Source organism: Aphis gossypii, chromosome 3, assembly GCF_020184175.1.
Source record: "Aphis gossypii isolate Hap1 chromosome 3, ASM2018417v2, whole genome shotgun sequence".
In the NCBI taxonomy this organism is placed as follows: Eukaryota; Metazoa; Arthropoda; class Insecta; order Hemiptera; family Aphididae; genus Aphis; species Aphis gossypii.
In genome coordinates this window covers 36072152-36091106 of record NC_065532.1, presented here as the reverse complement: position 1 = coordinate 36091106, position 18955 = coordinate 36072152, and the positions used below count along the sequence as shown (strand labels likewise).

Below are 18955 nucleotides of genomic sequence, written 5' to 3'. Positions count from 1 at the left end.
ATAACAAACCCTGGTTTTCCCGGAGGTCCTAAAACAAAATAACATAGTAAAAATTATTACTTTAACAATTTTTTTTTTAAATCATTCTATTTTTGATTATAATATACCTTGATCTCCTGGAGGACCTAAAGCACCTGGTGCTCCAGTAGAACCAATAGGACCAGCAGGACCAATTTGGCCTGGTGGTCCAGGAATTCCTAAAAATCAAGATACAGTAAATTATTTTTATTAAATTAAATATAGATTGTGTAAATGGAAATAAATATAGTTTTACTTCTTAATTTAACATAAGACGTAATTGAAAAAATGAAGTATCGATTATATTCAAATATTGAAAATCATAAAATATAATTTATTTTTATTTTTAAAAACTCAATAAGTGATATGATAAAAAATATTAATATTATTATATAATTATAATATATTTTTATATACGTACCAGTATTTCCAGTGTTACCCTTTGGACCTGTAAAAATATTAAAATAATTTTTCCTTTTTAATAACAAACTACTTACTTAGGTAATACTTAACTAAATGTAGTTATGTTAGTGCTAAACATTTTTTTTATTATTATTGTTTTCATTATATATTATATTATTATTACACGTATAGTAAATAAAATATCAATTATAATAAAACAGTTATAAACATAAAAGTATCCGTTTTAACTTTTAGATAAATATTGAAATAAAAATACTTATTAGTCATATAATGATATTATGGCTAATTTAATAACAAATATATTACTAAATAACAATACAATTATTTTACCTGTAGGTCCTTCTGAACCTGGAACTCCTGGAGGACCAGGTGAACCAGGAAATCCACGAAGACCAGAAAATCCTCTGGGTCCCTAAAAAAATTATTAGATATATGTATATTTTTAATTAGGTAATAAACAGATGCAGTAATGATAAATATAGACTAAGTCTAAAGGTATAAAGTAATTTATTTTCAAAAACCATTAAGTTTTAATTCTATGCCTATTATTATTTATAAAAAAAAACATTATCTGTAAGTAATTTAATGCCAAAATGTCAGTTTGTCAGTTATTCAATGGTTATTTATATCTAGATTAATTAGTAAATTTGGATTTATTAATGACTAATTCATATGTAATTTTATTTGTTTTTATACCTAATATTATGTTAATTGTCATTATATTATGAAATAGTTAACTCTCTACCTTAAATAAAGCAATATTTACAGAAGGTAGATAATTTTAGACAATTTATGTATTTAATTATTTTGTATATAATTGAGATAAAATAAATATTTAATAATAAAAAAAAAGTTGTACATTTTGAATAATTCTTATTTTGAATATTTTAATTTTATAAAAAATTATTAAATTACATTAAAAACAAATGGCAATAGTCAATAGTCATTACACAAAAGTAATGCATATTTATGTATATTACATTAACTGAGAAAAAAATGTATTCTTTTATGTAATAGTATTACATTGGGTAATATGAAATGCCAATAATTTTGTCTTTTCTAGCTAATAATTAAATAATTAATTACAGTCACCTATTTATTTTTACAGTTATATATTTTTTTAATGTTTTAAAGTTGGAAATCGTATTATTTTCTGTTTAAAATAAAAATAATTCAATTGTTATATTTATTACGAATAATTAAAAAAAATATATAGCTCAAATTTAATACGATTAAAATATTATGTTTTATATCAATAAATCAAATATTTTAAATATATTTGTATATTTAATATTATATATTTAACTTAAATATTTTTATTTGAGAGTAGATAATTTCTAATAATAAAGTACGTAATAAACTGTAGTAAAAACACTAATAACATAAACACTTAAATTAAGTATTATGTACATATTTTTTAGTACGTTAAAATCGAGGATATTACCATTTCTCCAGGTAAGCCAGCTAAACCTTGAGGCCCTTCTTCACCTTGAGGACCATCATTACCACGAGGGCCTGTAACACCAACTTGACCTAGAAATTATTAAAATTAAAATTAGTTATTTTAATTTGTATTTGAATAAGTTGTTTGAATCAGATTTTAATTAGAGTATTAAAATATGTGTAAAAAATACGAGTTCAAAAAAAATACAATTAAGTAATTTTAATTTGATTTATAAAATCTAAAAATATTAAAAACCATATTGAAATTGTTTATATGTATTATAATAAATTGTTCGACTTTAACATAGATGATTGTAGCCGAAGATTTGTTTTCATAAATTGTTTTATTGTTTAATGTAATTTATATAATTTAAAATCTACTTTTACTGTAATTTAAAGTAGTTTTTTTCAATCGTATTCATATTACTTAAAATTCGAAAATTGATAATCAATTTATATGGATTATTTATATAAATACTTAAAAAGTTTTATTATTAATTTCTGTTATATTGTGTTCATTTAGTTATGCAAGTTTGAAATTTTAAACAGGTATGGGTTCAGTTTCGGGTTGTTGTGGTCATATGTATAGGAATATATGAAAAAAAAAAACAATGTAAGATGCACTTTGTGTCATTAATCATGTTTGTAAGTGGATAGATACATAAAAAATAGAATAAAAAAAAATAAAATAGCATCCACACTATTAAATAATTTATAAAAACTGAAATTACTATGCACACAACTTAATACAATTGTAGTGTTATGAATAGTTATGATACTTACCCGGAAGACCGCGATCTCCTTTTTCTCCAGGCAATCCTGCAAACATATTATTTTACTTAATTATAAATTGCTAAAATTACTAAGAAGAACATCTTAATACATAATAAAATAAATTATGAATTATAAGCGTTCAGACATAATTAAATCTTAACTCAATTAAATGATTATTTTATTTATACAAGAGATTTTATTTTACATAATACTAATTAAATATGTTAAGTCATGACGAAATGTGAAAAGATAATCAATATAAAAAAGATACTAATTTCATGTAACTCGTAGCGGAAAATTATTTTGATAAAAATATTGGAGTGTTTTTATTTAAAATTTGAAAGCAATGATAAATTGTCCCATTCGATAAATCTTAAATTTTTGTTTATTAATGTATTTCATTTTTTTTTTTTTCATTTTATGTGCTTATAAAACATAATATTTTAAGTATTTGAGATTTAGAAACATAGACAAAGAGTTGTGTGATTATCTATTCAATATTGAACAAATCATTTTAGAACTAAGATTATACATTTTGTATCCGAGTAAATGAAACAAAAAATAATAAAAAAAATTTGATAACCAAATAAATCAGGTATTTAAGTAAACCACTTTATTTTTTCGTAATATTCATTACTTTTGATTTTTTAATTGATATATACTAAAATTAAAACTTAACGTTCTAACTAATTGATTTTTAGCTTACTTATAGATAATGTTCACGTAATTTTTTTTTCCTTATTTTTTGTTCATATCATATAATAAGTATTTATATCATCATTTGAAATATTTTTATTTATCTAGACTTCTTTAGTAAATATATATATATATATATATATCAAATATGCCAATGAGTATTAAACGTATAATATAGATTGTATATTCAAGTACAACTAATGAATACATAGTGTTTTCAAAGTAAAGAATAATATTATTTATATAAGTATATAAAATAATAATAACAATCTTAATAATACTAATAATAATTACCCATTGCTCCTGTTACTCCAGGCTCTCCTTTGACTCCGGGTGGACCTGTAACACCTCGTTCTCCATCTCTGCCCGGTCTACCCCTGTGTCCATCACGACCTTTTGCAATTATAAAAATGATATACTCCAATTTAATTATTGTATTTTTTTTTTTTTTTTACAGTAACATAGTTTACGTTATTGTTTTGACTAAAAAATAAAAAATTAAACTACTCAACGAGACATTCAACTTAATTAAGTCAAATTTCAAGGTGTTTTTTTAAAATGCGTATATTATAATTTAATTCGTATCATTGAATTTATATTTCTTAGAAAATAAAATTACATTATTTTGAAAACATCTCTAAAAAACAAGAAAATATTGAAAGTTTTATTTAAAAAAAATAAAAATTGTTTAATTGTTTGCAAAAATATGGATTGCGATATGATTTAAAGCTTAACTTGTATTTGGTTTTTCTAATTCTCGTTTAAATACAAAATTTACTTTTAGAAATAGTGATCATACTTTAAGAAGTCCATTTTAAATACATTACTAGAAAAACAATAAAAATTAATTTTTCTTCGTATATATTAATTGCCATTTCTTCAACCCACTGGTTTGAACATAAAGTTATTTTTTCATAAAAATGTATTTTGTATCTATAGTATTAGTATAATGAACGGTAGGTATAAGTTACTATTAATAGTTTCTCATGCACCAAGGTTGTATAAAATTTCAAAATTGTTCTACTCCGATAAGATATAATAGTCCTAATAAATCATAATATACTAACCTGATGGACCAGGCATCCCTCTAATACCTCTTGGTCCCTAAAACAAAATTCAAACACAAACATACAGAGGTATATTATACATAGGTTAATTTAAAAGTAATTTAAACTTAACTAATGAACATTTTTTTTATTATTATTCATGTCCATAAAATAGACCAATACATAATTGTTTTGGATTTGAAATTTTTCTGTTATTTTAAATTAATTAAATATTTCAATAAAACTATTACAATAACTGTGATTTTAATTATTATTTAATTATTGAAAATAAATTGAATAATATTTAATAAATAAAAGAACATAAAATATCGACTTAATGTTTTTAGAGTTGTGATTTAATTTATTGAAAACATCATGTATAAATGAAAACGAAATGACCAAATTTTATTTTGCTTTTTTATAGGTTAGTTGAACTAATATATATATTATATACACATTATACATGCATGACGTATGCAGTATGCAAATATGCAATGTGTATACCCTGAAAGACAGAGTAAATATTGCTAAACTTTTATAATACTATATCTATCTGAAGTTACACATACCACTTCTCCTTGTTCCCCAGACTCGCCTTTAGGACCTTCGGGACCAGGTGGACCTTTAATTATTTATAAATTACAATAAAATGATTAAATACATGTGTAGTTGTCATAAAACACTCATACAATTGAATAAAACAAACCTTCCGGACCCACTACTCCAGTCATACCCATTGGTCCATCAACTCCTCTCATTGACAGCTAAAAGAAAAAAAAATAAGTTTCGAGTACATACCTATAATACTTAAAACATACTTAATCTATTTAGATTTAAAAACCAATAAAACAATAATACAGACCATGTGTTGTGCTAACATTTGTCTGAACATTTCAGCTTGGCTATCCGGACCTTTCTCCCCCTGATTTTGATTCAGCTGGAATTTAAAACAGTATTAATATATATTTACTTAATATTCTGTAGTTATTAAAATGAAATAACGATACGAACTGGTATTAGAAACACGTGTCCCGGAGGTCCTTGTTTACCAACATACCCGTCTATGCCATCGCGGCCAGGATCGCCTTTTGGGCCTTGGGGCTAGATAATAATAAACAAAAGGATAATCTTTACGGTTTAAACAAATATTACCTACCCGTTAAAACAATAAAAAGTTATTGAAACCGCGGCGAAGCAGAAAAACAAAAACGCACGAACTAAATGCATGTCAGGACGAGATAAGGCGTCATCGAATAAAATAAAGTAGAATTCGTTTGTATTGTTTTGTGTATATAGGTACCTTGATATATATATTTATTATATATAGACTACACTATATATTTATAGGGATTGGTTAAACGATCGGCCAACGCAATAAAAATAAATTGACAATTGATCAATCAAAAAGTAAAAAAAAATGTGTCAATTCTGTGCATCCACCTACTATGGTGAAATCGATTAGTATTAGTTTTTAAATAAATTAATAAATAAATATTTATTATAAAAATTTAAGATTTATAATTAGCATAGTAAATAATGAATACCCACAAACGATTTATATATGTATTATACAATATATCCTATGACATTTAATGTTATTTTAGATTCTGACCCCTCCCCCTGTAAATACGCCACTGGATGAATGTATTTTATTTTGGAGATGTCATAGCACCCTACGATTTTGAATCTGCTTCTATGCAGTTACAGTGTATGTTCACATACTGTGGTGAATTGGAAGGACAATATTATTAATATCGAATATGCATATTTATAGGATCAGAAATATGTAATTTCGTTTACCCCTTGTTCTCCGGGTGGACCGGGATAACCACGAACGGCCGACACGCACTGAGGTTGCAGGACACCATATGTCGGCTGGCTGATGTTTGCGTCAGGCGATCTTGGGCTGTGCGTCTGTAAGAAAGCGATGAACGAAGATATTAACAAAAAGTAACAGTTAATAATATTACTAATTATTATACTATAATATCGCATAACGATTTGTTTATTTTTTGTACGATATAGGTATATCAGACAATACGCACTACACTCGTTATTTCCAATGAATTCATGTCGACCGTTGAAAGTTCTTCGAATTCGTTTACGTCCGTCACGTTAGTTTTTGATGTTTCGGTTTTATTTTGCGTTTCAATACAGACATCCGTCCGAACGGAACACATTTCATAAGCAGCATCTGGCGTTGAATAAAATCTTAACTCTTGAATGTCACCCTGGAAATATTTTAAAACTTTTCGTTTATTCGTTTTGATATGCAGACGCGCATTGTCCCGCTACAGTATGAAAACTGACATTCAATTATAGAACTGAACATAATGAATCACAACCGCAGATCGCAGTTATATTATATTACATGATTATTATTATATATTTTATACTATAAATTTATGATTATATAGACTTAACGTGTTTTTGTTTATGCAATAAGAAATCCAATTTAAAAAAAAAATAAAATTTAATGAAGTTGTCTGGAAATATTGGTGTTATAATCTAGAAACGTTATTTTATTCGCTTGTTAACTCATCATAGACCTATAGCAAAGAATTAATAAATTTCATAATCAATTTATGTCATTACGTATTATTATTTTAATTGGAATTCATTTCAATTGAATTGAATATTAACTATAATAAACAAGATGTAATTCTCTCTCAAAATTATACCTATTATCAAACAATACATTTTTTTACAAAAGATATATTGAATTTTAAATTTTAATCGTATTTTTAAAAAAAGTAAATTATTCGTCAAGATTAAAATTTATTCTATATTTGTTGAAAGTACCTTATTTTTTAACGCCATAAATACATTCATGTGGACCTGAGAAGGAGTTTGGAAACAATGTTTGAGTATTAAAAACAAAATATTTTAAAAAGCTTAAATAACTAATAATTAATTATCCATTAAAAATCTACTGTCGAAGCTCATTTTATTTATTTTAATTTTTATTATTTTTTTATAACTCAGTTTATAAACATACAAGCAACAATTAAACAAATGCTTATGAACAATATAATTTTAACAATTAGTTGTACTAAAAAATTCACAACAAACGTATTCTTATTTATTATCAAATAAAATAAAAATTATTTAATTTTTTTTTAATTAAAAAATTCTGAAAATTTAAAATTAAAATATTCTGAAATATTCTACAGACTATAATAATAGTATAATAAGACATTTAATAGATAATAAAAATATTTGGTGTTCTTTATATAACTTAAATTAAATTACACAATTGATAACACGTTTTAAAGAATGCACCACCACGCTGTTACGGTAATATTTAAGCGAGTAAAAGAATATGATACTAATATTAATATACTATGTGCAATAATATACATTTACATTTTACATTGAGTTATTCATTTGTTAAAATGATTTTAATAGGTAAAATAATATACTATATAATCATTGAACGTTTTACAATATATAAATATATTATATTATATTAACTAACGTTGTCTCTTAAATTTCGATCTAATAATGATTTGTTTTAGGAATTTTGATATAAGTTAACTGATTTAGGATACTCTTAATGTCTAAGGTAATTTGTAATTAATAATAAAGTTAGTGCAAAACAGTCATTCAGTATTAAAAAAAAATAATAATAATAAAGCATCATAAATATAATATATTAGATACCTAATAATATATATATATTATGATATGTGAATGATGTAATGACTGTTTTATTATTTAGAGTTCATTCAACTATTTAATATTAAATCATTAATCAATTAAAAAAAAATAAAAATAATAAGACCAGAAAATAATCTATACAACTGATTTTAACACCTAAATTGCATAACTAAATAAAAAATTACCAGGTAAAACGTTTCATCTAGTTGTTGACCAATCATCAAAATTCCTGAATTGCTAATTGTCGTATTCCTCTTTAGTTCTTTTGTGACTTGTACATCACAGTCCAAAATCATAGTCACTGAATTTCCTTTGATACTGAACAATAATTTATGCCACCTAAAATTACAAATTACAACTATCATTATATATTAATATATACTACTGTATAATTTATACAGTGGCGTATTTACAACGGATGCCATAAGGGTTTCTAATTTCTTCACTCTTACAAGCGTTGAAATAAAATAGACAGAAATAATACTATGTTAATCTGATCTAATAATTATACATACATTTTTTATTACAACTTATAAAAATATGACTCAATAAAATAATGTTCTTAACACCTACGAGTATAACGTGTGTTTTAGTGATAAAAAATTATATTTTCTATGATAATTCGCCAAAGTGTCTATCAACCGACACTTATCTTATTAAGTATTATAAAGATATTCCATGATAAAAATATATCGATTACAAGAAAATAATATCATATTCGTAACATTTTTACCTTAATAAATAATAATATTTCTAATCCATATTATATATAAAACGTTTATAATTTTCGTTTGATTTAATTAGACTGTCATATTCAACATTTAAATTAAAAAAACTTGAAACTTAAAAATCTCACATTATGTGTATGCATTTTAAAATAAAATGTTATAATATATTTTAGGTAAGTTATTGTTTAACAAAAAAGAAATGAATTTTTTAAAAATAAATATTTTTAGTAACTATCCTAATTTTGCTTTATGTTTTTAAATTCAACTCATACGTTTTCAATATCTAAACTGATATGCTTAGGTATTAAATTTTTTACTTATATTTATAGATATTTTTTCACAAAAATCAAAAAAAAAAAAAATTCCATTATAAGTTGAAAAAAATTAAATTGTTTACGTTAAATAGTTTTTAGACAATTTTATTAATACCATACGGTAACAAAACCTTGTAGTTTTGTGGAGTTTGCTTTTTTGAAGTGGTAGTAATAATTCTATTGTGTACACGCGTATTTATGATATTTATTATGAATTTTTAAGGTATGTTAAAATTAGTATATGTATCTAGTTTAATAAGATGATTAAAAGATGAGTTAAAATTTTATTTCATTTATCCAATTTTAGTGTAAAAATTAAAATATGATAAAAATGTCCTATTATATTTTTTAATATTTTACAATTATTGAATAACTTTATTTCACATACTTTCATATGTTAATATTTATTAAATTGTTAACATATTATATAAATACTAAATAGTATTTATTTTAGTTCATACAAAAAATTCAATTTATTTTGGATATTTTCAATTTAATTATATGAATTGCTTCTTTTTGTATGCATTTGTGGTAAAGAGTTTTGTTTTATATGCAAATATAAAGCTATTTATATAGCTATTTTAAGGTTTTTTTTTTTAAATTTAATAAAACGGAATTCTATAAAACTACATATAGTATACTTTCAGGGTTTAACTTTATTTCACTGTAACCCATGTTTCTTTGTTTGGTAATAAATCCACTTATAGTTAATATCGAAGTGTTATACAATAATACATAAATTTTATATTCAAAAGTTAATCAAATGATTAAATAATTAAATTCTAAATGTGACAAAATAATTTGAAGAAATATGTGAATTATAAAGCGTTGATTATTTAGTAATAACGACAATAACTATTGAAATTATACATATTTCAAAATGATTACAACTGTTCGTGGGAAATTAATAACTATTTTTAGATTCTGAACAAAGTGATGAATGTATTGATTTTACAATGATGTGTCTGTTTTTTTTTTTTTTGTTTCTGTGTTTGTGTATACCATAACTCGTTGAAATAATGCTTCTATTTAAAACTTCAGGGATGGTTTTCTATGGTAAAGTTAATATCTTTGGTGCATTATAGAGGTCAAAAAAGAAATTTCTAATAATTTTCAAAAAAAAAAGGGTAAAACCACAAAAAAGTGAAGAAAAATTGTATTTTTTGCGAAAAACCAGTTTTCGACAATATCGACTTTTAATAAAGTTATAACCTAAAGACGAATCTGTAAATATTTGACATTTTTAATAAATGTTAATATGAGTGTTATCTATACTCAATTAAATATTCAAAATATTATGATTTTTTTTTAGCTATTTATAGACAACTGAAATTTTTGACTTTTCTAAGTATTTTTTTTTTAAATATTGATAAAAATCCAAACATTTTTTTTATGAATTCCAAAATTCACGAGTAAAATAATGATTTAATTATATGCGCATTCTACCTTAAATTGTTATCAACAATAAATTTTAGACCTAAATAACAAATTTCTAATATGTCTTTAATCTGGTTGTAATATAGCCGATTACAATTTTTATTGTAATCTCGTAATCTATAACATTATATATCTATAGTGAGTACATATATAGTTAATATATGTATTTATTATAAATTGTAAAATCATAATTTTATAGTCATTCAATGATATTCTCCATCCCACTTAGGTATTTATATGTTAAATTTAATCTTTTATTAGTCTTTAGGAGGATTCCAGCACATGAGTTATCCGAAAATAACAGGTATGTCTCATCTGCATAAAAACTTATTAATTAATTAACTTTACTAATTAATAAATACTTATTTATAAATGTTTACATCACATACAGCATTAATATATTATAATAAAAACAAAATTATTTCTTGCCATCCTCTATATATTTTATATAATTGATATAATTTAATGTATCATTCATTTTAAGACGCTTTATTCTTCAGTCAAATTGATAATATTTATAAACCAAAGAGGTATTTTGTTATTTATTCTGAAATTAAGTAAAATACGTAAGCGTATAGAGTATTAGAGTATTATGGTTTTTATTAGATATAAAACGCTTTTCTCAAGTATAAAAAAAAAATCCAATTGCTTAATGTCTCATATAAAAAACTACATTACATTAAAACATTAAATGGAGCAGTTTCAGAACCAAAACAGGGATTTAAAATTAAATTTGATTTAATATTTTTTTTTTCAAAAAATTGGATAATACGAGTATTGGTTTATAACAACTCATGTTTACAATCACCACCGTTGTGCAATGGTTTAATCTTTAATAATTTCTTATTTAAAGTTATCTGGAAATATATTATTTTGAATACTCAAATTATTTAAAATATATGATAACTTTGCATATTTGACTACAAGTATTAACGTATTATTAAATATTCAAACACATAAAAAGACTAATTATAACACTAAAATCAGACGATTCATTTTGTGTTTTTTTTTTACTTACCGATTATCGTTGATGATAGTATTAAATTTTACTTTGGTCTTATATCCCTCTTGGCCTTCCATGTCGTTATAAAACAACTCAATGTCACTCCCAACTGTCAAACCCAATTGTTCATCTCCCGAGTCGTTGTAGATGAGAAAAACTCTGTTCGTATCGGAACCTGTTTAAACAAATTAATTTGTTTTCGACATAATAAAATATTTGAAAAATAATAATAAATCCAACTGTTTCAATTAGTCAAGTAACGTTTTTATAAAAAAAAAAACATACCAACATATTACAGTTATTGAAATTAAAAAAATTTTAGTGTTTCACTAATAAAAATATAGTTTAATAATTGTTTATTTACTTAACTAACTACTCCATATTATGCTTATTTTAATTTATATTTTTTGATTGAAAATGTATAAAACTACTAGAATTAGTAGTATTATTGGAACCATTGCTAATTATATACATATATATATATATATATATATATATATATATATATATATATATATATATATGTATTATGTATATATAATATATATAAATCATAATAAATGTAAATACTAATACCTTATTTCTAATATGTCAGAGAAAATAATACTAGTTTTTTAAATATAATCAATAGGCATTTGATTTCAGAATCCTTATGTCTTTCCTGTTCTAAATTTGAAATAAATTATTTTAATATTTAATTAAATTTCTAATCAACCAAATCGACGATTACTCATTTTGTGATTGATCAAACCTTTTATATAGACATTAAAATAGTGATGCAGGTACTCTAAAGTCTTACATATCGATGTATAGATTAAAGTTATCTATGACATACGTAATATGGTTTCGTGACGATAATAATACACACTATATATTTCATTATTATATTCTACTAAATAAAACTCAATAAAATGTTCTACATTTTACATGATTTTATGTTATATAGTATTATATTTTATAAATAAATATCTCTCAATTAATATCATAATATGTATATTATACTTACTATAATAAACAATTATTATTATATAAATAAACTCAAAATTAAAAAATGGTTTGGTACACCTTATAAAAAAATATATAGGTATTCTTAGCTTAACTACTATAAGGTAGGTAGTATTAAAAGGAACATTGTAATGACGGCATCGTTATCGAGAAATGAAAAACCATTTTGCTAGGAAACGACTATAATTAAATACTATAAACAACAGTGTTAATTTATCATTGCAACCCGTTAGCCGTTGTTCTCTGCTGACAACATCAGGTGCCCAGAGTGTCAGTTTCTCTATAGTCGTAACGTGCTCGTGCGTGAAAAAGCGCCAAAAACAAGATTTTATAATTTATAAGCTAAACATAAATGTATGGAAATCTATAAAATTGCTTATAATATATCAATATCCAAATCATCATGTTTTAATTTCAAATAAAAAGAAGAAAAACTGAGGAACATTTTATTTATTGTTGGCTTCAAGTATACTGACCATTATTATATTCATCATAATCATATCTATTGACTACTTTTTCCACCTACAGCCAAAAATCTATTTATATTTTTGTACTAAATTATTTTCATAATTTATTTTTATACTCCAACATCAATATTTATAATTATTTATTTATTTTTTTTTTCAACTTTTTGACGAAAACGTGACTCGTGGCCGAGGGCCACTTCAATGACTACATAAAATGTTATCAAAAGCTTGTTATGTTTAAAAAAAAAATTTGTAAATTGTCAAATTTATTGAAGTAATTATAAAATTTTGTATATTCTTGGAATACACTTTAAATAAAACACGTATGACGAACCCTACAAATACAATATAATTTTAAATAATAGTATATTAAGTTTCATTATTTTTTTTATAAGATATACACTAATACTTCGAATAGATTAAATTTATTATTAATTATAAATTACAAAATATTAACTCCGATCATTTAGAACTGTTTTATAAATAAAGTATTTTTAAAGAATTATTATTAAAAAAAATTAGATAATAGCAATATTATGCTAAAAGCCATAGAATTTGTAAACGATTTCAATTTAATTTGGGTTTTTTGTCTTGGCGAATAATGAATATTATGAAAACAATATGGAGTATAATATTATACTATTTAAGTAGAATAAACTCGACAGTACATTTTATAAACTATGGATTCTAATTTGAAAATAAAAATTATTTATTATTAATCATATACAAAGTTAATTTTATTAAATCACAACTACAAAGTTCAAGAACAACTCTCACTAGTCTCAAAAAAATGTATTTTTAAATTTATATTAATATATTATTTGAGTTAAAGTCTATCTATTTTATTTTAACTTTAATAAGACACCTGTTTATTTAGCTTTAATCGAATATTATTACATATTATAACATATCATATTTTCAATTAGCAAACATATTTGTGTGGTCACGTCATAAATCATAACTCATCATTTAAAAAATAATTTTAAAACAAATAGTTCTCTCCTTGAATAACGCTTAACATCGTTTATATTTTACAAAATATAAACCTTATGTTATTTTATGGGCTGATTTGATATATTTAGATTCTTAAAACAGGTTAGGGTACTCTAAAAATAATTTGTTTAATTCGTCTTTAATTTTGAATGGTATTTTAAGTTAGCCTCATAATTATTGCCTCCAAACCTTGGTCAGTTCTTATTTCAACTAATATTGAAAAATCCAAAGGAAATTGTTGGAACTCGGGAAATATCTGAGACGTTTCTATGCTTAAAATTGCTCTTTCGTTAAGTTTGTACGCCTTGTCGTTAGCACAACGTCCGTTAGTAACGCTGACGCCCACGTTTTGTTCAGCGATATTTGTAGCTTCCAGAATGCTAAAACCTGTAACATAATAAATAAATATTATATTTAAGTAGATTGTAAATATATAATGTCATCCCTACAAATACTATCAATATTGAGAATACACGGTGGCAATATTGGAAATATTGACGGCGATTTAAAAGTCGTTTGTTAAATATGTTTATTATTTTTAACAATTTTTCTCCATATGATGTAGGTACTATATTGATTTTAAAATACTGGAACTCGTATTTTTTTCGTTGTATACTCAGTTAACGAGACATAATAACACGTAGTTTAACACCCGGAGGTCAACCCAGAAGTTATCTACAAGGTCGGAAGAACATTGATTATAAATTGTTTATTGTTCTCGCATTAATAAACATGTTTAATATACTATATCGATTTAAAATTTGAAAAAAATGGCACGTTTTATTGCTTTAGGAAACCGGACGAGATAACGGTAAATAATTTTCAGCCACTCATTAATTGTAATAATGGGTTCGTCGAATCGAATCGTTTTGCACGTGCATAAGCAATCCTATTTATATCCTATAGTACCTATTCATATTTATGATTTTTCAGACGACTTCCGTTTGTCACTGTTAAGTGAAAGTAAATGTCATCGTCACCTTCCAATACAAAACGATGAAGGTTATGAGTATTTCGTATATTTTTTCAATTATGGAAGAAAATAGAAGAGCCGTGGATCATGTGTGTTTTTTAGTTAATATACGAAAGTAACGACACTTTAAAGTATCCAATAATGAAAAAAATGCTATAATCAGAATGATGTAGCATGTGTGTAAATCTGTAAATGCCGCTGAATGGCTTTAAATTTTAAGAACAAAATAACTGCAACTTCATTCTCACTCGGCCGCTGCTTTTATTATCTTCTAAAATAAACACAATACGAATAAATTATATAAATTCTAAACTACATAATCGTATAATCATAATATTCATGAATAATTAAATAATTGAATGCTAAAATTACATAAATGTATATAGGTACATAAATGTAGAGGTACATTGTAAGTCTACAATGTATATGTCATATTGTTATAGTCATTAAAATATATACACGATAATTTAATATTATAATAATCAAACACATTTTACGCCTTTGGTCATTTGAAATCGCATATTATTATATACTATGCATATTACAATAAATTGTTATTGACATTCATTAATAATGGATTACCAACTCCTAGGCGTTAAAAATAACGTCATTTCTACTAGAAAATATCAATGTTTATATGAAAAGAGTATAAAAGTAAGTACAATTAAAAAATTAGGTACCTACATTTAAATTTGTATATAGAAATGGTTTAATAGAATACGAATAATACGATAATATTAGCGTTGAATATTTAAAAACAATAATAAGTACTAATTATTACACAATTAATCTCGTGTTGATTGTCAACAAAGAATATTCACTAAATAAACAAGTTATTTTTAAAATAGCGGTTCTGCTAGAGAATTTGATCTAATATATTTTTTAGTTCTCATACTTGTTATAATATAATTACTTTTTTTATTGAAGTTTTGTTTTACAAGGGTAAGTACTTAAGATGTGTTTGAACTTCAAGTTCATACCGACTATCATAAAAGTGGTTGTCTAGGAGAAAACTAAGAAATATATTATTGATCAGTATAAACAGTATAAACCACATTAAATATGCAACATATGTATTTATAAATTTAAAAGTGTGTACCCTAAAAATAATTATTATAAAAACGTAAATAAACACATTAAAATTGAATATGAGTACTACAACTACGTCTATAATACTTTAATTTGTTACGAAAAGTCACTAAAACATATTATAAAGGTTATGTAATCGTAATGAATATCGTTTGCACGTTTGATTTTATATGATGAACTATTTCATTTTGACATAGTCGAAAATAGAATGAGTTCGAAGTCCATGAATGATAATTGTATAACGTTCCACGTCCACTAAGGACGTAATACATTCCAATAAATTAAAAAAAAAATGTTTATCATTTTTTTTTAAATATAAATAACATAATGATATATTATTAATAATATATTTTTGAATGATCTTAATAAAAATTAACATTTATTTAAAATACATTTTTGTAATCTCGATATTATACTGATACGTGGGTTAATAATTTACTTTATACTTATACTATAATTATTTAACTGTAATACTTATGTAATTTACCTTCAAGCTAGGTTCGTGTTGTATAAATAGTCTCATTTAAAAGTTGAAATATATATGTTTGCAATAAACTTATTAAATTTTATAGCAATAATAAAAGTAACGATATTTATTAATCTGAAACTTTATATGACATTTTATTTTATACTATAAAAATATAAAAATAAATCTATTTACATTAGATAAGTAATATATTTTCGAAGTACGATTACGTATAAGAATGTTTCCTAAACTAACAGTATGATAGTAGAATATAAAAATAGAACTTTTGACTTTTTTTTTTAAATAAGTTGAACATAATTACCATAATAAATAATAACCTGATCATTTCATATTGTAATAATTTATTATTTTTTTATTTTTACAAATAAAGACTATTAATTAAACTTACTTTATCGATTTGCTTGACAATGAAAAAATTAGTAGGTATTGCATAATTTACGAGAATTTGTTATTGTTAAGTAGTCTTATGAATAGTATTAAGCTTAAGTCACAAATGTCTATAATATCTTGAGTACTGTATAATAACTCAAAGACTCCTTCTCGTAGAGTAAATTTTGATTCAATTTAAAATTTTCTTATTGTAAAATACAAACGACAGTCTAACAATCAAAGAATATTTTACATGGTCTTTAGCAGCCCACCCGTACAGAATAAGACTTGTGACAGTAGATATTTAATTTAACTGACAGTAGGTAGTTTATCATAAATTCATAACACAATTTATGACCACACACAATGTGTAACATTTACAACGCCAAAGATTATTGGACGATTTTTTAAAATTTATAACAATCAAACAATAACTTTTTAAATATATTTGCAATTTGATTAAGTAGAAAAACAGTTGTATAGGTAATTTTAAAGTCCTAGAATTTATTTTTTGGAAGGTTACAATTAATTTAAAATGGTGTACCTATATATAATTGTATTATTTTATAAAGTACGTAGGTATTTAACATGTGTAATATATTAAAATGTAATGATAATATCATAAAGTTAATCAATTTATAGTCGATGATTTTTGGTTAAGTATGTTTATGATATTTTATTATAAAAATATTTTTATTTAAATATTAAATGGCACCTTTAAATCCGTGAAAGTAGTTTCTTATTATAACACGTTGACTGCAATGAGATCTAAAATGAGATCTCATGATCGTACAGGATCGTTCACTAAATAATTAGGTAATTTTATTATTGTTAACTTTAGACTTATATTTGACCACTTGAGTATAAAAATCTTCATAAACGAGATTCCAGTATAGGATCTAAATTTTTCATATATAGCAATATAGCCAAAATAAATTTAATCAACAAATTAAAATATGTTTACTTGCAATGTAAATAATTAACAGGTAAAGACATAGATAATTATCTATGGGTAAAGATGATATTTATTATCATTGCTACCACACATGCATAATTTTATTTAGTTTACATAATTGATAATATTATAACAATTATGAATTTGTGTACATATTAAAATATTAGTTGAACATTAAAACTTATTAATTTGTTAGTACTTAATAGTTAAGATTGAGAATTTTTCTAAAATAATGGTTAAATAGAAAAAAATAAATAACAAAAAACGAATTACCTAACTGATTATTTGCTATATTTATATTATTATTATTATATAATCTGTGCAAATATCAAAATAATGTGGTAATGTGGCAACACTGTATAGTATTCGAATCACGAATCACGATATAGAAGATTATCTTTCGATGAAAAGTATCAATAAATGAGACCCAATCATGGCCCATGAACATCGATTATTAAATTATTTGTAATTGGAATTTGGAATTGGAATTGTGACTTGACACTTGTGAAGCGGATTATAAACAAAAAAAAAAGTGATTACAGATTAAGCTTTCTTATATTTTTTTTTTCATTTTTTGTAGAAACTCAAATTTGGATTGATTAATTAATTATATTAAAAATTTCTTGATGTTTAAAGTGTTAGATGTTCATCAGATCATAAAGAATTTAAAAATTAAGGTAGGTAAATAATAGATAATAATATTTTGTTCAAAATGATCAGACTTAAATGATACCAAGTACCTACATTGTTAGAAGTATATTGCAATCATGTTTAAATATTTTCAGACGATTCCAAAACTACTTTTCCGTTATTAAAGGAATATGTTTGTACACACCTGTCCTCTAAGTACACAAATAGGACTACAAAATTCTAAGAACGATTTAATAAATCCGTAAACTGAGTACCTAATAAACTTCATAACTTGGTAGTCCATCTTTTAACTATTTTTTTTTATCGGACCCTCCATGATAAAACCATCGTCCATCTTGTACGGGCAATTTCATATTGCTTTTGTTACAGTGTATTATGTAAACAGTCTAGCGCACGTGTGCCTAATCTATTACTATATTTATTC

At 23.6% G+C, this 18955-nt stretch overlaps 1 protein-coding gene and 1 long non-coding RNA gene across 3 annotated transcripts in view; one reads left to right on the top strand and one right to left on the bottom strand.

The window, feature by feature from the left end:
• Positions 1-18955, bottom strand: part of LOC114119418 (collagen alpha-1(V) chain-like) — a 72205-nt gene that overhangs the window by 36887 nt on the left and 16363 nt on the right. For both annotated transcript variants that reach the window (XM_027980966.2, XM_050203379.1), the window contains exons 2-18: positions 14197-14394; positions 11558-11717; positions 8246-8399; positions 6446-6631; positions 6201-6314; positions 5412-5501; positions 5263-5337; positions 5107-5164; positions 4970-5022; positions 4422-4458; positions 3649-3747; positions 2668-2703; positions 1886-1974; positions 772-853; positions 440-466; positions 108-197; positions 10-28 (exon numbers count right to left, since the gene is read on the bottom strand). In XM_027980966.2, coding sequence (XP_027836767.2) covers positions 10-28; positions 108-197; positions 440-466; positions 772-853; positions 1886-1974; positions 2668-2703; positions 3649-3747; positions 4422-4458; positions 4970-5022; positions 5107-5164; positions 5263-5337; positions 5412-5501; positions 6201-6314; positions 6446-6631; positions 8246-8399; positions 11558-11717; positions 14197-14394 — 1567 coding nt within the window. The remainder of the gene's footprint in view (positions 1-9; positions 29-107; positions 198-439; positions 467-771; positions 854-1885; positions 1975-2667; positions 2704-3648; positions 3748-4421; positions 4459-4969; positions 5023-5106; positions 5165-5262; positions 5338-5411; positions 5502-6200; positions 6315-6445; positions 6632-8245; positions 8400-11557; positions 11718-14196; positions 14395-18955) is intronic.
• Positions 12603-15256, top strand: LOC126550867 (uncharacterized). Its single transcript, XR_007604916.1, has 3 exons — positions 12603-13013; positions 14573-14818; positions 14941-15256. It is a non-coding gene; the product is annotated as an uncharacterized LOC126550867 (long non-coding RNA).